At 36.4% G+C, this 21,754-nt stretch overlaps 1 protein-coding gene across 12 annotated transcripts in view; it reads right to left on the bottom strand.

Moving 5' to 3' along the window:
* MAP2K4 (mitogen-activated protein kinase kinase 4) overlaps nucleotides 1-21,754 on the bottom strand; it is a 54,246-nt gene that overhangs the window by 10,393 nt on the left and 22,099 nt on the right. For 6 of the 12 annotated variants that reach the window (XM_087887257.1, XM_034408494.3, XM_034408487.3 and 3 more), the window contains 4 exons: nucleotides 21,641-21,736; nucleotides 11,830-12,004; nucleotides 2,159-2,278; nucleotides 856-975 (listed from right to left, as the gene is read on the bottom strand). In XM_087887257.1, the coding sequence (XP_087743383.1) occupies nucleotides 856-975; nucleotides 2,159-2,278; nucleotides 11,830-12,004; nucleotides 21,641-21,720 (495 nt within the window). In that variant the 5' untranslated portion in view covers nucleotides 21,721-21,736. The remainder of the gene's footprint in view (nucleotides 1-855; nucleotides 976-2,158; nucleotides 2,279-11,829; nucleotides 12,005-21,640; nucleotides 21,737-21,754) is intronic. The other 6 variants (XM_087887259.1, XM_087887256.1, XM_087887253.1 and 3 more) reach the window with 1 other exon arrangement.

Here is a 21,754-nt window from a genome sequence, read left to right as displayed (position 1 = left end):
CATTTCAAAGTCTTAACAATATTTTTTTACAACATAGTTGATTAAAAAAAAGATAATTGGAAAGGTGTTCAATAGTACCAGTAAAGGAAGAAGAAAGATGAGCACAGGTAGTCCTTGGGTTATGATCCTAATTAGGATTGGAATTTCCATTGTTACACAAAACCCTATACATATTTGCTTTTCCAGGGTAGACAGTTAAAATCTCAATATAGCTTGTTTTTCTCAAGTTCATTTAGCTGGTCAAGGGAGATTTAAACAGTTGTGATGGGAATCCATAATGTATGGAATGACTCCCCTTCCTACTTAAATAACATGGTTTAAGAAACAGTAGCAGCATGGTTGTGATGGTTTGTAGAATTTCATTCTATGCATCTTTTTCACCATCCCAATGAACATCATTCAACCTGCCCAGCTGTTTGGATCCCTTTCTGTGTCAATCAAGAGAGTGTTAAGTAGTGGGCTCAGAATTGCTATGCTTGAAACTGGGTTTTATCCTTTCTACAAGATTCTCTGCATTACAATTCTGCAGTCAACCAAACAGCTGACTGAGTTGAAGCAGGTTAGAAAGTCCACACATACATACCATACCCTACACACCTACATATCATACTCACATTCGGTAGGGCACAAATACATACCATATTCACAGTTCATCCAGTGAATTACAAATATATATTTTTTCTTAGCAAACAAAATAAGCCATTTTTTTAAAAAGTCAGCAAAATATCAGAGTTTCTTCAGTAATAAGTCTTAAATAAATCAATCTCAATGCTGTCTAGAAGCTGGTTTGGGAAAGCAAAGCAAAGTAAATCAGAAGCATGCACAAAAAAAGAGGAGCTTTCAAAGAAAACTTACAGCTAAAGTGATTTTGCCTAGAATTTCTTCCGGAATAACATCATCTAATACACTATATACATATTTGTAAAATTTATCAAACGAGGTAGACATGAGCTCCATACAGATCCAACAGTCACCCTAAACAAAGAAAGGAAAAGGGTTATTATTTTTATTGTTAAAATGAAAAAAATGTTTTGGATGTTGTGTTAACTAAAATAAGCAATGAAAATCTTCTCACATACATTACTTCACATTCTATTATCCATGCTAAGCAAGCAAAAATAACATTCTTCAAATGTACTTCTTGAACAAATTCAAAATTCATCTACTTCTTATATTAAAGGAAAAAGTACTATTTTTAAAAAATTATATATTGACTACCCGATGGGTTAATGGGTGCACTGTATATTTAAATGACATCCTTTAGTTAGAAAAACCCAATCGATTTCATTATATGAAGACAATTATATTTGATTCATGAGTGGGTTAAATTTTAATTTATTTCATGAAAAAGAGATGTTTTCTACTTAATGTGGCCTGTTGACTGAATGAAATGAGAACGTTATACTTTATGACTTTGTGTCCTAAACTTATATGTGATATAATATCAACAATAACATTATGTTCCTTGGGCTTCGGATCTGCTCCATAGAAGGAGGTCATTATCAATAAGCAAGCTTTTGTAAAAAGGCGAGGTTGCACAGCTGATCAAACTACTTCTCTAAGGTGCTATTAGAAGGTGAACATTGGACATATATCCTTTTTGGTACACGGAGTGGTCAAAAAGCTCAATAACTATGAGTTCAATGCCCTGCCCAAAACACGTCCTCCACAAAATGAAAATAAAGAACTCAAGCATTCTTTGGTGGACCAGCTAGAATAATGTAGCAAATCAGGACCAGGATGGTTGGGTTTCAAGTCACCACTGATCCAGGAACCTCATAAATAATACTGAACTAGTTACAGTAAAAACTCTTTGTCTAAACTATCCTGTAGGATTATTATGAATGTGAAAGTATGTCACATTTGGAAGGATGATTTGCTTAATATGTAATTAAGAAAATAAAGTTTGAAAAATGAGCATAAACTATAATGGCCTTTTTTTGTCAAACACCAAAACAAAATCATATTATGAAGCTTTCTTACGTTCAACTGTTAGAACTAGTCCTGATAATATTTCTATTGCAGGTACCCCACTTCATGCAATGTTATCCAGAAAACTTTATATCTTGCCCTTCAATTAATGCATGCCATTACCCATTAAACCTTCTGAAAATACCTAAACGTTTGGAGGCAAATTAAGCAAATTCTGAGTGCCAACCTCTCTGAAGAGTGCTCCATAAAACTGAACAATATACGGGCAGTCACTACTTCTCATTACTACATCCAGATCCATTAAAAGCTGTTTCTGTTCCTTTTCATCCACTGTTGACCGAATTCTCTGAAAGAACGATAAGGACAAATCATTAAACTCAAGTCATAGTAGACAGATTTTTTAAATATAAATGGACGTTATCAATCTGAAATATTTTAGAATGGGAGAAAGTACTAGTTTGGCAAAGACTTAAAATTGAACAGAAAAAAATTAAACCAGTTATTAAATTTAATCATACAGAATACATCTGTAATCATACAGAATACAATAGAGAGAGAGAGAAAAAAAAACAAACAAACACTAGAGATAAAAGCTAACATAGGTCAGAACTTATGTTGATGCTAATATGGCTTGTTATCTGCAGCAGTAGTTTCCCTGCAACACACACACTTCTATGTCCAGTGCCCATCTTCCAGTGGGCTCCTCCAATATATCCTTCCCAATAAGCTTTTAGTCATATTGTATTTCTTGAAATAAGGAAAATGGAAGCCAGGAGGTGCTATTTCTTGTGAAAACCCTTTCCTTATAATTAAAGCATGCACTATTCTTCTCAAACTGCAGAAACTACTGAAGATGGAACTTTTTAGAATAGTATTCAGTTCAATAGTTTGTTGCCATCACCTTTAATTTACTTTGAATTACTTACAAAGATATAATTGATGTATATTTGATTCATCATCTCTCTTATTAAAATCTATCTTGACTAATTGTAGTTCTGAGTAGCTATTCATGATTTTAAATTAATTTAATATTGATCCTTAATGTTTTAATGTATGTTTTTGGTGATTTTTTCCTCAAGATGCAGTAAGTCAATAGAGATTCAGCAGTATATAAATAGAACAAATAAATGAATTTTAAGCTCAAAGTTTTGAATTTGAAATAATTTGACTACTAATATTGAAACCTATGCATTTATTCTGAATGTTGTTCTCTGCTCATAATGGCTGTGCAGACAATTAATTCCATTCAGGCAGAGAAACAAAATTCCAAAGACCAATAAGTGACAAAGAGATAAATGTTGCAAATTTCTGAACATAGAGAAAATATTTTCATAGGTACGCTGGATTTTGCCTATTAAACATCTTCTGACCACTCTATAGCATTTAAAAAGAACATTTAAAAGTATTGTGTATAAATATATTATATACAATAATGGTATTTTTATGCAATTTAAAAGACATGCTGAATTTCTACATTTCCCTTTTAAGGGAAATGTTTGTAAATAAATAAATTTAAATACACACAAAAAAGATATAGCTGATGCAAATCATTCAGAAATGTATTTTTTTACTAGCTGTATCTTGGGCTGTTGGACAACCTATAAGATATGATGAAAGCAAAGGCACCATTAGCGTTCTCAAGGGAGAGAATTCTTGACTTGTAATTCATACTACTAAAAGTCCTTGGATTGTATTTGACCAAAAAGAAAAAAGAAAAAGCATGATATCAACCATTGGTTAGCAGGATTTCTGCATATCGCTCTGTATGATATTCTTGTTCTAATTGACGCCAATGTTTTTCATCTGTTTTTTCAAATTTGTTATTGCGCTTTGAAAACCATTATTTACAATATTTACAAGAATGAAGGAACTGACAGTTTTCATCTGGTGAACAGCAGTTTTCGTAAGAAATTGTGGAAGACAAATATTTTAATCATGCAAGTAGGCAAAGAAATATGACCCTATGGAGACAAAAGGACTAATTATCCTTTGAGGCAATGAACCAAACTTGACAAGCTAAAAAAGGTTTCCAATTATGTATCAGATGGATTTTCTATTATGACAGGAATAATTTCTAAAACAATATTACATCTCAGCACAATTGTTTGTAATAACTGGAATAATTGGAAAAATGTCATTGCCTGAACAGTGAAAGTAAGAGTACAAACAAGCTAATTACTGTATTAAAGTAATACTGCATTAACCTATATTAAAAGTAAAAGCACCAAGTCCAAAATAGTTCTTCACAATTTCTTCCTATTAATGAAAGCTTTGAAAAGCTAAATATCATTGAATTTCAAGGTATCTGACCCCTATAAATATTACAAAACCATCTAAAGGAAACAATTTCAGTGTTTTTTCTGAGGTACACAGAGTACAGTACAGAGTACAGTAGTCTCAAAATGAATATTCATAGGAAGACATGGGATTAATAAAATGAATGAGGACTGTTCAAGCATTACCAATGACACTACTACACTATTAATCTCACCTGAATCATGATTTTTTAAAAAATATTTAAAAGCAATAACTTTATCCTAAATTGGTAGCAAGGATACCAAACTACACTAGAATCTTCTTACATCTATACTGAGATCTGCAATAAACAAAACAGCACCACAACTTTGGTGAAATGAGTAGATGCCTTATTTTTTGTTTGTTTTGTTTTGTTTTACTTGGCTAAAGAATCATCATCTACCTTCAAATTGTTGGATGGAAGCCATCTGACAATCAAATACTAAATTATATCCAATAAAAAATGCCAAACTATGTCCTGGATTAACATTAGCTAATCTGTTTAGAACTGGTTCACTACACTAAAATCATCTCAGCCTCAAATCATCTCAGGTCTGCATAGCTTGTCTTCTTCTCATTGAACTTCCTCAACCTTGTTTACTTCAATTACTATTTGCAGTAAATGCTACAAAGTCGCTTTTCAGAAGGGGATTTAATCCTCTTTCACAAAGGTGCTCCATGGACATTCCTCTTTCACAGTTCTAAAGCAATTTTTTAAAACAATTGTAAACAAACTAATTTAAAACTATGCATGTCACTGAGTTATAGCCTAAAGCCCTAAGCAATCATATCTTACACAAAAAAAATCTTTATAGCAACAATAGTCTACTCATATTATGGATCTCATATTATGGATCTTCACTGAAACATAAAATATCCCCAGTGCCTCTCCAAGGAATAGTTTCCCAACCTACACAACCCACAAAATAGCAGACACAGAAAAGTTTTGCTTTATTCCAGAGATATGCTACATGTTTTCTGGGCAAATTATTCCAGAGCTATCTATCATTCTGCATTCCAGAAATCAATAAGCAAAAAATTCATCTCTTTATTCGGACGTTATGGATATTGAAGGTATTGCCTATTATCAGAAAATGAAGTCTTGATTATAAAATGCATTGGAAAACAGATGAATAATAAATAATGTGGACAAAAATGCCAAATGCAGTCTAAACATATGGCTGGTTAAGGGATCAGGATTTTTTTTTTTATCCTAGCTTTTTTCCCCCCAGTCCAGGGTCTATATTTTCAGATCAGCCAAATGTTGATCTATTCATTGTGTCTTGAATTGACTGATTGGTTTATTGCCCTGGTCAGATTTCATTGGATCAAAGTGAGTGACCACCCCAAAGTCATCCAGAAGGCTTTCATGCCTAAGAGGGGACTAGAACTCACAATCTCATCGTTTTAGTCTGGTGTCTTAAACTACTAGACCAAACTGGCTCTTTTTTCCAAAATTGATTTAACATTTATTTTATTCTAGTATTCTCTTTAACTCAAGCAATATCCATTATTTATGGCACTAAATAAGCCATCAGTTCCCTTAACCTTCATCGTTTTTCTTTAGATCTAATAATTCCTAGAATGTTAAGATCTCCTATGACCTAAGTACAGGCCTGACACCATCTGTAAAGTAGTTCTTTTGTGTATTTCTTGAATCATTAATGTGCTAAGTGGCAATCTACTCGTCCCAACTCTTGAGTTTGTTCCTTTTTAAAAATTTCTCTTGTTTTACAAACATTTTTTTCCTTGAACAGCTGAATTCACTTTGGCATTTTATTGCCATTTCTCGTAGAAATTCAGAATCCCCCCCCCACTTTTAGCTGCCATTGAACAAATGTGACAGAAAGAGCTGACATAAATATTTCAAGCAGGCAAACCAATATTTAAAAGCATAAAGCATATAGGTATTCTAGAGAAGATTAAAATTATACCATATGTAAAAGTAATGCTAAGCCTAGGTATGATATGCATAATGTAAAATGCATAGCTTAAACTGACAAGTTAAAACCTAAAATGTTATGTAAGTTCTGTTAATATTCTAAATCACCACAGGAAGTCTTCTTTGAATGGCTGGCCTTTCATCTCAGAATTAGCTTATGCTTAACCTCTCTGGCAGAGCTCTAAGAACTACATAAGTTTTTTCCAGAAAACATACCAGATGGTTAATTATAAGTAGAACTCATGCTATTCACTCATATAATGTCTCCAAAAAGCATAATGGAAGAAAAATATATATAATTATAGAGTACCAAAGATGGACACTTTTAAACAACAAACTTTATTTTTTATATTCTTTTTTATTTATTAAATTTACATGCCATTTATCTCACTGTTGAAGTGACTTAGGACAACTTACAAAATGATAAAAGATCAATATAAAAACAGTTAAAATTTGTAAGAATTAAATATCGAGACTAAAAATTAAGGGGATGAACAGCACAGGAAGGAGTCTTCTCTCTTACCCCGTCAACTATCTCCAACATAGAGCATCCTCACTGGGGCCCCAGGCCGGCTTAGCAGAACCAGGTTTTAAGGCTCTTCTGGAAAACTAAGGGGATGGAGGCGGATCTCACTCAAGGGCAGAATGTTCCAAAGGGCAGGGACCACAGGGAAAAGACTCCCACCAACCAATATTCCTTGGCAGACAAGGGCCGTAATAAGCCCTTTCTGCTGAAACAAGTGAGGTGGGTCCATCCCACTAGGGTGAGACATAACTTCAAATACCCTTCATACAGGTAGTTCTCGACTTACAACCACAATTGAGCCCAATATTTCTGTTGTTAAGTGAGACATTTGTCAAGTGAGTTTTGCCATAATTGTTGAGTGAATCACTGCATTGATAAGTTAGTAAACTAGTTGTTAAATGAACATGGCTTCCCCATTAACTTTGCTTCTCAAAAGATTGCAAAAGGTGATCGCATGACCTTGGGACACAGCAACTGTCGTAAGTATGAACCAGTTGCCAAGCATCTGAATTTTGATCACATGACTATAGGAATGCTGCAATGGTCATAAGTGTAAAAACGGTCATAAATCACTTTTTTCAATGCCATTGTAACTTTGAATGGTTGTTAAATGAACTATTGTAAGGCGAAGACTACCTGTATTATGTGAGGGGTGGACTATCAAAGTCTTTACAATGAACCAATGATGTGTTAAGTAATGATCCACACCAATACAACAGAGATGGCAAACAAAAATAAGACACCCCCCTCATTTACGATCTTATTCAAGAGGGGGGAGCGGACCTGGCGGGTATTACTGGCGGGTATTATGGAGACCTGGTTGGGCCCGGAGGGAGGGGTCCCTCTGGTTGAGATGTGCACACCAGGCTTCAGAGCATTCCATCAGCCGAGGGCCCAGGGGAGGGGCGGGAGGTGGCGATTATTAAGGTCCTGGTCCGAGGGAGACCACTGTGTCACAGATTGCCGGATGTGAGTCCCTCTTTGTGAAATGGGGTCATTGGGTTCAGATGGGCTTGCTGCTTACGTACCTGCTCCCTGCCTCGTGGCAACGGCCCTGCCCGAGCTACTCGACGTGATAGCCACGGTGGCAGTTGATACACCCAGGCTTATGGTCATGGGTGATTTCAACTTGCCGTCCGTTGGTGAAACGTCGGAGATGGCTCGGGAATTCATGGCTTCCATGACGGCCATGGACCTGACCCAGTTAGTTCATGGCCCCACTCACAGGAGGGGACATACTCTGGACTTGATTTTTGTCTCTGGCCAGTGGTTGAGTGGTCTTATTATAGGGGATATAGACATGAAACCCTTGTCATAGTCAGATCACTCACTCCTTCGTCTGGACCTTCGAACCACTACATCCCGCCGCAGGGAGGCGGAGCCAATTAGGTGGGTCCGCCCCAGGCGCCTGATGGATCCTGATAGGTTCCAGATGGAGCTTGGGCCATTTCCTGAAGATCTGGCACACGACTCGGCCGAGGATCTGGTAGCTGCCTGGGATCTTGTGCCTTTGCGGCCTCTGACCCGGTGTCGATCCCTCACGGCTCCTTGGTTCACTGAGGAGCTGAGGGAGATGAAACGCCAGAAAAGACGCCTAGAGAGCGGTTGGAGGGCCAGTCTCACTGAATCTGACCGAACACTGGTAAGGTCGCATATTAAGACCTACTTAGGGGCGATAAAAGCGGCAAAGTTTAATTACTTTACCGCTCTTATTGCATCATCAGAGAATCGTCCGGCCGCCCTGTTCAGGGTGAGCCGCTCCCTGCTCCACCCGGGAGCGCGGGAGGACCCCCTGGAAGGCAGGGCCGAGGATTTTGGACAATATCTGTATGACAAAATCGCTCAGATCCGGGGGGACTTGGACTCTGACTGGGTAGATTCGGGCAGGGTGGCGAGAAATAGTCTTGAGAACGTTATCTGGGAAGAGTTTGACTCTGTGACCCCTGAATGACGTGGACAAGATTCTGGGGAGACTTAGTGCGGCTACATGTTTACTGGATGCCTCCTGGTTAGTACTGGCTTCCCGGGAGGTTACACGAGGCTGGCTCCAGGGAATTATTAACGCTTCATTGAGTGAGGGTTACTTCCCCACGGCCTTGAAAGAGGCGGTGGTGAGGCTTCTCCTCAAGAAGCCTTCCCTGGACCCGGCAGTATTAGCCAACTATCGTCCTGTCTCCAATCTTCGCTTTGTGGCGAAGGTTGTTGAGAGTGTGGTCGCACGACAGTTTCCGCAGTACCTGGAGGAAACGTCTTATCTAGATCCATTCCAGTCGGGTTTCAGGCCTGGGCACAGCACGGAAACGGCATTGGTCGCGTTGGTAGATGATCTTTGGAGGGCTCGGGACAGGGGTTGCTCCTCTGTTCTGGCCCTGTTAGACCTCTCAGCGGCTTTTGATACCATCGACCATGGTATCATGCTGCACCGGTTGGAAGAGTTGGGGATGGGGGGCACCGTGTTACGGTGGTTCTCCTCCTTTCTCTCAGACCGGTCGCAGTTCGTGTTGGCAGGGGGGCAGAGGTCGACCTCGAGGCCTCTTATATGTGGAGTGCCTCAGGGGTCGGTCCTCTCGCCCCTTCTGTTCAACATTTATGTGAAGCTGCTGGGCGAGATCATCCGTGGCTTTGGGGTGAAGTACCATCAGTACGCTGATGACACCCAGTTGTACATCTCCACCCAAGGCCACCCCAACGATACCCTTGAAGTGATGTCCCGGTGCCTGGAGGCTGTGCGGATCTGGATGGGGAGACACAGGCTCAAGCTCAACCCTTCCAAGACTGAGTGGCTGTGGTTCCCGGCATCCTGATATAGTCAGTTGACTCCATCACTGACTATTGGGGGCGAGTTTTTGGCCCCCTCGGAGAGGGCTCGCAATCTGGGAGTCCTCCTGGATACGCAGCTGTGCTTGGAGGAACATCTGACAGCTGTTGCCACGGGGACTTTTGGTCAGGTTCGCCTGATCCACCAGTTGCGGCCCTTTCTTGATCGGGATTCCCTGTGCACAGTCACTCATGCCCTCGTCACCTCTCGCCTGGACTACTGCAACGCTCTCTACATGGGGCTCCCCTTGAAGAGCACCTGGAGGCTCCAACTGGTCCAGAATGCGGCCGCGCGGGTAGTCACGGGAGCTGCATGGTGCTCCCATACAACATCTCTCCTGCGTGAGCTGCACTGGCTCCCAGTGGTCTTCCGGGTGCGCTTCAAGGTGTTGGTTATCACCTTTAAAGCGCTCCATGGCATAGGACCTAGTTATCTTCGAGATCGCCTGCTGCTACCGACGGCCTCCCATCGACCTGTGCACTCCCACAGAGAGGGCCTCCTCGGGATGCCATCAGCCAAACAATGTAGGCTGGTGACCCCCAGGGGGAGGGCCTTCTCTGTAGGGGCACCTATCCTCTGGAATCAGCTGCCCCCAGAGATAAGGAGAATCCAAGACCTCGGTGCCTTCCGCCGTGCCCTTAAAACTTTCTTTTTCCAGCAAGCCGGGCTGGCCTAACACTTTTTAAAATGTTTTTAATTGATTGTTATTGTTTTTAATCATGGGGACAAATTTACATATATCTTTTTAATTGTATTTTAATGTTTATAGTTTATGTTTTTATTTGGCTGTTCACCGCCCTGAGTCCTCAGGGAGAAGGGCGGTATACAAATTTAAAAATAAAATAATAATAATAATAATTTAAAAAATGGCTGTAACGCTTTCACGCAAATTTATACTCTTTAGTGATTCAGTTCTTATTTTCAAAAGTGAATAAGACACAGCCTCAGCTAAGTTTCTTCTAATTATTTTTCTAAAATAAAATATGATTTAATAAAACTGCATCTCCCTATTAAGAATAAATTACACAAATTTAGGGCAAAAGAGGATAATGTCATTCCATGCTCTTTCAACTTCTTGAAGACTGATCAGCGGGACATAGCAAAATAACTGCCTACTGATAAGTGAGTGTATTGCTGCTTTTAAATCTCTGCTGTGGAAAAATCTAAAGGTTTATGACTAATAGAACTATCGTCTCTGCATTTATATTGTACTTTTTTCAATGCAAAAGTATAGTTTGCACTGTGAAAATGTATTAATATACAGATAATTTATACAGATGATGTATCTATGTAATTAAACTTTCAAATGATCAAATGTAAAACATTACTAGTTTAGCTTTTCAACACTTGAAATGTAAAACAGGCATTGTGCATGCATTAAGTCTCAAACTAATAACCAAACTAATGTATTTTTGCTGTTATTATATTCGTAGGGTCAATTCATGTATAATAAATAAATACACTTCTACTGCTTTTTGCTGATCTCAGGGCTGTAGCTGTGAAAACAAGCTGCAAAATGCATATTTAACTGCTGCTTCTACAGTTAGCTACTGGAATTTTAAAACATTTTTTTTAAAGTTTCCCATACATTTTCCACCCAGGCTTTTATTGCTACAGAATGAAAAATCAGGCAACAAGGGAGAAAGCAATACTCAACAATCCCTCAAACCATATCAAGTTACTTTGGATAACTAACCACTTAAAGTGTAGTGACCATATTAGGATCAGAGTTCAGATCAAAATATTTTGATTTCATTCATACTCCTAAGACAGTGGAATAGGAATAAGGTGTAACTTAAAAGACATCTACAGTGCTGCTGGAGAAAAGCTGTGGAGAATATGTAAAATTCCATAAGCACATTGGTTTAAATCAGTGGTTCCCAACACGTGGTCCACCGACCCTGGGGGGTTGCACGATATATTCACAGGGGGTCTGCTAATTAAGTCTTGGTGGTCCATGGCCATGGTCTATGACCATAAAAGTTATTTAAAGGTTAAGAAAAGGTTGAGAACCACTGGTTTAAACTAATGATCTGTCCATGAAAAAATATTCTATGTGTATCACAACAACTTTTTAATCCCATGTTATGCATATGCTGACATATTTTTAAAGAAAGAATGGATTTTCTTCAAACTTTACATGTCACATCAGATTAAACTAGTAATAATACAGTTCTCGCTGCTAATACCGCACTTACTGTATAAAGTGCTATATAAACAACAGACATTTGTTGAGTGTTAGATGGATGAACGTTAAATTCTCCATCATGTTTAGCCCTACTGTTGGAAGTACAAATAATTATGGACATCACCTACTTTAACAGCCATAATTTGCCCACTTGGTTTGTGGACCATTTTGTTGACAGAACCATAAGCGCCTCGTCCAATTTCTCCAAGGTCTTTCAAGTCCTCTGCAGTAAAATCCCAATGTTGTTCAGGGGAAATCTTCAATTTTCCTGATGATTCAATGCTGTGTGTTCTCAGTCTCTCTCTGTTAAAAAATTTGGGAGGAATTTTTCCACATTTTAAATAGTTTAAAACTTTTTTCAGCAGCACCAATCAAAAGCATTTATATAGAGGAATGTACACATAGCTAATGCAAGAAGATAAATTCCAAGAAGGAGTTGGATGGGGCAAGATACTAACTTAAATGTAATTACTACAAAGAAAACAAAAATGTTATTTTCTTACATTATATCAATTTTCCTTGAGGATATTTATAAATTCCTGGCTAAGAATTTATTCCTGCTAGGAAATATTTTATAATTTGTCCTTTAGAATAATTATATGGCAATAATGATCTTTTTTATTATCTATATTAATATCATTAAAAATTTATTTCTGTAGTCATTGCATTTTTATAAGAATTGGTTGATCTTAACACAAAACCCCAAATTAGAACGGGTTTATCTGTTCATTTACAGATAAACCGAAATTCATTATAAAGCAACTATTTTAGTTATATTTGTGAAGTAAATTAAAAGCCACAAAATGATTGCTGCTTATTTTTATCCCTAAAGGAAGGAAGTGTATGAAAATATTTTTGTGGCAAGAGTGCCAAATAAAAACCTTTTTTTAATCTAATAGATATAAAAGAGATATGAACTGCTAACACTAACCTCCTTAATTCCCACTGTGGAAATATTTCAGAGTTACATTTCAAAGCTCTCCCAACACCATTAAATATGATCGTCTTTGCAAAGAAACCTTACTTTTTAGTTCTTAGATATAGCTCTTTTCAGGAATGATGCTAAGTTTTGGAATTGTATGAATAAGTCCCTACATACTGTTGCATATTGTCTTTTATGGTAAAATAGTATGTAGTTGTATTTGAACAGCGCAAGTCATAGTATGATTGCAAATCAAATAGATATAGTTTTCCAACTATAAATTGACTGAAAGATATGCAGACAAGGAAAAAACAAACATTATATATTAACATCATTACACATAAATACCAATTTCCTGAGGCTTCCGATCCTTCCCCCCCCCCACCATTTCAATATTTTAGGGGACATAAACTACACAGAATGTAGCATTAATGGAGGACTGAGAGGCACAGAATGAGGAAGGCCATATGTGGTTGAATATATTTTTTTTGGAAAGGTTATTTTTTTTGCTGTAATTGTGATACAATATTTTAGAGTTAATTATATTTTTCATGTTTCCACCACAAAATGACAGGAAACTGTATGGCTTGTCTTCAAAAATCATCCCAAAGAGTTTCAAATGGTACAGAAAAGAACCAAGGAGTGGAAGAGATTACTAACCTATGGGACACAGAAAATATACAATTCTCTATAATTAATATCTACCTAGATGTTCAACGCAGCTATGCTTTCTAACATAATTAAGTGAATAAATTAAAAAAAATTGAAATAAAAAGTTGAGTGGAATTGAAGTTTAAGGAACACAAATTTCAAGCTTTGCCATGTCACTCCTAAAAACAATCAGCCAACAATTAAAAGACCATTATACTAATGCTGGCATACTGCAAATTACCAGTAAAATTAAAGTGCTCGCATTTCAGGAGAAACTTGAGGCGGGGAAAAGAGTCAAGTCCACTACTGAGGAAAACAGAACTAGATAACTCAATTCCTAGAGGAAAAGGGCCATAGTTCCCCATCCCTAGTGTAGAATATACAGCTGTCTGTTCCAGGGCACTGATGATTCAGATCAAGAATTTAACTAACAATAACTAACTAACTATATATATTCACACCCATACTTCCCTCCCCCCATAGTCTATTGGCCCTTTATATACATCTTGTACATCTTAGGCAGGTGATAAGAATATAGCTATAATCTATAGCTCATGATATAGCACCTGAGGTGTCACAATTTTACTAGGACTCAGAGCAGAGGTGAAATGCTCCCGGTTCGGACCGGCTCGGGCGAGTAGGTAGCGATGGTGGCGGCCAGTTCGGAGAACCGGTAGCAAAAATTCCTGCCCCCGCCCCCCATGCCCAGCTGAGTCGCACGATCATCAGAGGATTTTTTTCTTTTAAATGCCTCTGACGAGCCAAGCTCTGACAATCCAAGCTCTGACAATCCAAGCTGAGTTGCCTGCCAATCAGGCAACTCAGCTGAGATCGTCAGAGCCTTTTGAAAGCATTCTTTTACATGGTTTTACATGTAAAAAATGGTTTTAAAAGTAAAAAACAAATTGGCCACGCCCACCGTCACATTACCCCACCAAGCCACGCCCACAGAACCGGTCAGATTTCACTGCTGACTCAGAGTTATAGTTTTCCTACCTTCACCTTGCAAATACTCACTGCCCTCGCTACTTAACTAGTTCCTTCTTAGTATAATACAGACTTGCAATGAATAAAAAAAATGTTAGTGGAAATTAAGTTTTTTAATTTAAAATCAAATACTCATCTTTGTTGTTCAAAAAAAAAATTGTCTCTGTTTAACATAAGTAGTTACTTCTTATCTATCCAACCTAACATTAACATCATCGTAATCTAATTTATTCAGATTGTAGTTCATAACAATTTATTAAAAATAAAAAAAATCCATACTACAAGCATTTGAAATTAACTCAAAGGCATGACCATTAAGAAGAAATGAAAGATATAGGTTAAAGCAGGATTCAAAGTATATAATCCAATATATGTCAATACAGATTTTTGAAACTGTATTAAATGTGTTAATACATTTTAATTTTTGATAAGCACTTAGAAAAAAAATGTTTATTTACAGAAATTATTTACAAACTACATGTTATCAGTCCAAGAGAACAAAAGACAAACAGAAGGAGCAATTCCCAATTCTCATCGTCACTGATCCAAAACTAAGGACACTTGAGAATAAATCTCAGTAAACAAGAGGCTCTTGTGTGCTCGGAGTTGGACCATTTGAAATTAAACACATTTTGTCTTTATCAATTACCTACTTATGATTGAGGTTAAACTAACACCCACGTAAAAAACTATTTTGCAGCAATAATGGAAATAAATGTTCTTTCTGTATAACAGACATTTTCAGTTATTTCATAAAATGACTCTGTTAGTGTTATTGTTCCAATCTTTTTTTTCCCATTTGATGGATAAATAGTTTTGTGTATCTAAGTAGAAATGCTTAACTATGGAAAATAGTTCCTATTTTCACCAAGAACTATTTTATATCCATAGTAACTCTGTTAGTGTTTCCCTGCAACCTCACTGTCTACAAGAGAACATCCACAATTGGATGAGGAACTGGAATTCTGCATTAGTATTTCATGTATCGCATCCTTTAGCATTTATGAGGGTCTTTAGTACTCTCTCGAGTTTGGTTGGGTTTTTTTGAAGACTTTTCATTACCCAAACTAAGTGACATCATCAGTACTAGTAAGGAATGGGGCTTGTTTTCAGTTTATATTCTAGTGTGGATGGGGATGGTTTTAGAGGTTCTTTGACTGGGTTGTTTACTGTTGGCTTGTTTGGCAATTTCTTGATTGGATATTGCATACTTCTTGATTGTTGGTCTGATGTTAATTTTGGAGTAAATCTATGCTCATCTCGCTGCTGATTATTGATGGAGGGGTGCTAAGGTCAAAAAGACCTAAGCACCTCTCCACCAGCAATGAGCACCCAGATGAACAGAGATTAAAAATGTATGATCTTGTGGGGCCACATTGATAACTGTTGAGGTCTGCATGTAGCCCATGTATCAGACATACATGTTTTAGAGCAATAGTTTGTTTTAATCAGAGTTGGTGAACAAGCCAGGGGTAGAGAAGTCTGAAAGTACACAATTCCTGCCCGTCCCTTTTAACTTCTAGACTTTTAGGGTGGGTCATTCCTAAATTTCTTTGACTGCAGGTTTGAATTGCAGGTTCTTGCTTTCCCTTTCTTCAAAGTTATCTATGAATTTCATTATACAAAGAAATAGCTTGTTCAGACAATCTCTCCAAAGTGGGAGGGGGAGGAAGAGTTCAGTAACAGCACAACATATAACTGATTGTAATGGCGAACATGACTGACAGAAATGCTGCAAAGGTCATAAATGGTAGGCATTGGTCACAAAATTCTTTTCATCACCACTGTAACTTCAAATGATCACTTTCCAAGGCAGTCACTAATCAAGGTCTACTCTTATATTTTTTGCCTTTAAGGGCAAAACCCCACCAAAAGCAACTTATAAACAAGAAATTTATACTATAATATACTACTGTTACTATTGCCACTACTACTACTCGTTTGCAAAATACTGCAAAGTGCTCTAGTCTGAAATAAGGTCCTCCTACCCCGCTGAGCTCCAGGTATTCCTTATCCTGGTGTTTCAAAAGGCTTTGAAGATCTGGCAAGGGTAGTAGGTCTGCTTCTGGTGCTGCCTGGTTTTTGTTATCTTTTGTCCCTTGTTTTTTACTTATATTGTTTTATTGGACTTTTGTTTTTGTTTTAACCTGTAAACCTTCTAGAGTTACAGGGAATCAGGCAGTGTACAAGCTTAATCAATAAATAAATATTATTAATAATAACAGCAGCAGCTACTTACTAGTATCTGCTAGTGCAAGCTCTGGCACTAGAATAGAGGGAAAACCCTATTCAGGGAAAGTTTATTGCTTAGCACATTGTAAGCCGCCCTGAGTCTCCAGAGAAGGGCGGCATATAAATTAAAATAAAAAAATAAAAAAGTAAATAAATGAATCTTTAGGGCTTTCTTTAAAAATGGCAGTGATGAGACTTCAATAAATCCTAAGTAGATGATGATTGACCAAAATAACCACTTTCAAAGATTTTAATTTTTTTAAATACAGTCAAAGCTCTATATCTGATCTTAAATCACAAACAGGTTGACATGGGTAAAGGAAATCCCAAATTGCTTCTGTGCTTTAAATATTGGAACCAATATTTTGAAATAGTTTATAAATAATGAAGTTGATGCCATATAGTTTTCACGTTTTCTCTGTCTCATTCCTACCAACTTACATATACAGACAATTTTCAAAGGCTACTTCACCACATTGAATTCTTGCCTGCAGGTGTTATTACTTTAAATTATTAGTTTTCAAGAAATAAGCTTTTGGAATTGAAATCTTTAATCATACCATATGCTAGAGCAAACATTACGCCCAATTAAGCTTTGCCTCTTCAACCGAATGATTACTGGGTCTGAAGATTTTTCACTTCACCACCTTCTCTCACTAATTTATAAACAGGATCAATCTTACTACTTTCACAACTTCTCTTCCTGCAGTATTTCTACTTTTACTCAATCAAATAAATCCATCTTATATATTCATAATGATTCATTTCCCAAAAGTATGCTCAAATAGACTAATGCTTAAACTATGCATCTGAAGCAGAATTTTTTAAAAAACAGATATTCATCAATCATTTATTTTTGGATAACCAAGTGGCCCAATCACTTTTTCTGTATTTCCTCATTTCAATCCATCCACTCATGTTACTTGTCTTTTTCCATAAGACATTCATTTGAGTCGCTGTAAGCGGCTATATAAATTTTATAAATAAATAAATGTGGATCCTTGTGCAATTTCCCAGTACTCATCCTTGATCCTTACATTACCGACGTATAACATCGGACATCCTCAACTATGTAGTCTTACTTTCATTTGAAACTACAACAAATATAATCCTAACCCATACTTTCCAACATACTTAATGTACTCATCTCACTTCGAGATCAAATTACCTGTATTTAAGTCTATTACATCGGTTTCCTTTCTTTTTCTTAATTTCATAAGCAAACTCCATATCTATTTTTCTCATTAATTCATTTCCTTAACATTAACTCTTCTTCCATTGTATGTCTCGGAGTGGTCATCAGTTAAGCCCAAAGATATTTATCTCTGACCAGGGCCTTGGCCAATCAAGGACTTCGTATAATGTTTTTTTATTAATGAACACTAGGTAATCAGCCTTAGTTATACCTGTACCATAAGTAGCATTCTCTCCTAAAAACAATGGTACTGGCCAGTTTTGTTCCAATTGAATGCCAGAAATGCAACTGAAGTTTACTTTTATCTCAGGTTTGCTAGTGCTATTTTAGTCAAGTCAAGGTTTGCTGCCTATGTCTGGAGGTACAGGCTATGTAACGACACATTCAGGAAATAGAGTATTATTTAAGTATATACCTTAACCTATTATATAGAAAAGTAAATATATTCAAAGATTTCTCCAACTGTTAGAAAAGAACACACACACACACACACACACACACACACACACACGAATAGATAATACAAATAGTGTCTGGATTACAACACCACTTGGAACCATAATTGCTATTCCTAAACACCGCAGTCATAAAACACATGACTTACTAACAGCAATTCTTAAAGTCCTGCTTCTGATTGTTAAACAAAGATAGTGTGGGTTATTAAGCAAGGACCTCATGTAATTACACTTCGACTTTGTTCTGGGGAAGTCAGCGTGAAACATTAGAAATTGTGATCACACGAATGCGGGAACACAACAGCTGGAACTCTAAGGACCCTTCAGAAATCTCCATTGTTGTTCAGTGCCGTCACAAGTTTGAATGGATGCTAAATGACTGATCATAACCTGAGGACCATATCAGTGGTGGGTTGCTCCTGGTTCGGGCCGGTTCACAAGAACGGGTAGTAAAACTGGCAGGAGCTCCGCCCACTGACCAGGACATCATCAGAAAGTTTCTGCACATGCGCGTGGTCCCGTTGCGAACCGGTAGTAAAGGTAAGTAGAACCCACCCCTGGACCATATGCATAATTAAATCCATAACAATAACAGCAACAACAACTCATTAACGATCTTCATATTAAGGAATCCAATTTCTAGCAAAAGAAAGACTGGTGTAGACTTTAAAACTTATTCTTAAAATGTGTGTAATGTTTAGTAATGCACTTACTAAAATATTAGTCATAATTTAGAGTTTTATAGGAAATGTCAGAGTCCTAATAAAGGTAACAGAAATCACATCATAGTCATGAGAACACCAACATTTAACAGACAAAGACAATCTTTCTCAGAGACAAAATAAGAGGTAAAAAAATTGGTTAAATATGAGAGAAAGCTCCTGTACTCTTGAATTTTGCTTCTTTTTTTCTAGGTCTACTTTAAATTCCTCCTTTCAATAATGTCAAAAAGCAATAAAAGACTGGTAAAAGACACCTATAGGGAAAGAGAAAACAGAGAATTGTCTACCATTCTTTCTCATTCTATTATAACAATATATCATATGATATACTGAATATATCAATACATATAGCATATTAATATTAATTAAAAATATCCCCCCCCCCCAAAAAAAATCCCTAAGCAGTAACTAAGGCCATTTCACTATCTTGGCATATGCTTTAGACACTACTACTAGTTCTCGGTTCCTGGGCAAAAGTTATACATGAGCAGTTTCTTTTCTGTAGAATTTACCAAAGCATGGTAGGCCAGGTCTCTGAAACTGCTCTCTGGTTATTGTATGGAGCTCCATTACATCTGATTAATACACAAAGCAAATGTATACCAGAACTACAACACAACATTATAATAATAAACTGATCTAGGCAGAGGTTCATCTATCTTCTGGCTTTTGGGAAACAATTCATAAAATGAAATAAATGTTATCAGGATTATGTATGTACTAAGATTAATTATCCTTTGACAAGTATTTTAAGAGAAGAGTTTATAATTGGAATATTTTATGGAACTTCAACCTCTGAAATAGGAAATTATTTTATTTATCTAATGTATAGAATCAACTGCTTTCTTGGTAGGATGGGGAACTAGATTTTTTTTTATTTTTCTGACTGTCTAAAGAAGAACTAGCACAGTTATATTGATTCTTTAGTTCCACATTATCCAAGATATGTAGAATTAGGAAATTGTAGTTTTTCCTGGTAATGCTCAAGTCTCAGCAGCCTCAATGAGTGTTGTAATTGTGAAGTACATTGGAAGGTAGTGTAGCAATATCTGTGGGGCCACAGGTACTTCACCTCTGTTGTATAATATAAATGATTCAGAATCATATGTATTATTGGAAAACATATTCAGGGAAAATTTCACACACTGCAGTTCTTTCTTTTCATAATCTATAAATGTATTTAGCAGACACATCTTACATTTTCACTCATCCATCGTTTTCTAAACTTGATAATTTTACAAAATTATGAGTAATCTATCTGTAGCTCCTATTCTAAGATAGATATTTGTTCATAAGTTTTAGAGGAATTTTTTTGAACGTATAATTATTATTTATAGATTTAATTTGGTATTATGCTTAACATTAGCGTTAATATTTAAACACTTTATTTTAGTTCTTCTGATAATCTGAATCTTAGAAATTGACCTATCATTTAAATAAAGTTAAAATATCTATTTTAGATATTTTGAGCCACAGTAGTGCACTACTTAAGAGTGCAGTACTGCAGGCTACTTCTGCTGACTGCCAGCTACCTGCAAATCTCACCAGGCTCAAGGTTGACTCAGCCTTCCATCCTTCCGAGGTGGGTAAAATGAGGACCCAAATTGTTGGGGGCAATATGCTGATTCTGTAAAACTGCTGAGAAGGTTGTAAAGCAATATATAAGTCTAAGTGCTATTGTATTTGAAAAATATTTTTTAATAGTTAAAAGTGTATTCCAGGAGAATGAAGTCTGTTTGTTTGAAGCACATTGAACTCACTCATTTACCATTTAAAATTTTATCAAATAAATACGAAGTTTATTCAATATTTCTCTATATTTATTTATCAAATTATATGCATATCCAGACCTCTGTATTGTATGTTTTTAAATGAACTAAGCATGAATTGAAAACTATAAAACTCCTTTTATTCTCTTGTCATATTTGGTAATTTTAAAACAATCACATCTTTTTCTCCTCTATATCCTTTGCAACAATCCACTTTTAATAATGAACATGATCGCTTAAGGATGCATTATTATGAAATATACAATGATTTTGAAAAGGGCAGGAAAGATCTGCAAGTGAAGGTTTACAATCTGCAAAGTCTTTACATTGATGTTAGGCTCAGCCGTCAAAGAAAACTATTTTTTTGAGCACCACCTGTTGGCATTAAAGAAAAAATGAACTGAATTCCATCAAAATTTAATCTTATAAGTAAAATAAATTACTGAGTTATATATCTAACTCTCACACAACTGCTTTTAAGTAACTAATATTACGCAAAGTACAGACAAGGAATAATATGGCAAATAAATTAAAGGAATGTGATGAAAAGAAAATGTAAGTAAGTCTAGTTTACCAACATCATTCACTGTACCTCTCAATCTTTTTATTTTTGCAAATCATCCTTGCTTTTATCACATCTATGCACTGCCTCATATACTGTTTTTTGTCCTTTAAATGTCTTGCCTTTAATTGTGTTTAATTTTAAAAGGCTGTTGTAATTCAATAAAAAGTAATTTTGAAAAATACTATTATTTTTACAATAATAATCATTTTAATGCCAGTAAAAGTTAAAAGGGACAGAGACAGTACTGTAGATATGAACACAACAGTAAGTTCATTCATATACAGATAAAAATGAATATATAAATTGAGCTATTTGCTTAATTTTACATCTGTATTAATTCATTCATGATATGAAAAATTCCTGCAAGGTACTATAATTGTGCTGATGATCTCTTTTTGGCTATTATTAACATATTATGGGCTAACACACAGTTATGCTTACTGTAGCCTGCTGGAAAGTTTCACGATCATCTCCGCCTCTCTCCTTTTGAAGGTGAAGGGGGCAATGTGATTACTACCCATTGTTGCTTGAGTATCACTTCAGCCAGGAAAAGGA

The sequence above is a fragment of the Pantherophis guttatus genome, chromosome 2, assembly GCF_059756535.1.
Source record: "Pantherophis guttatus breed Tessera chromosome 2, ASM5975653v1, whole genome shotgun sequence".
NCBI classification, from domain to species: domain Eukaryota; kingdom Metazoa; phylum Chordata; class Lepidosauria; order Squamata; family Colubridae; genus Pantherophis; species Pantherophis guttatus.
The sequence above is the reverse complement of the archived record's forward strand: the minus strand, read 5'-3'. Positions and strand labels throughout refer to the sequence as shown.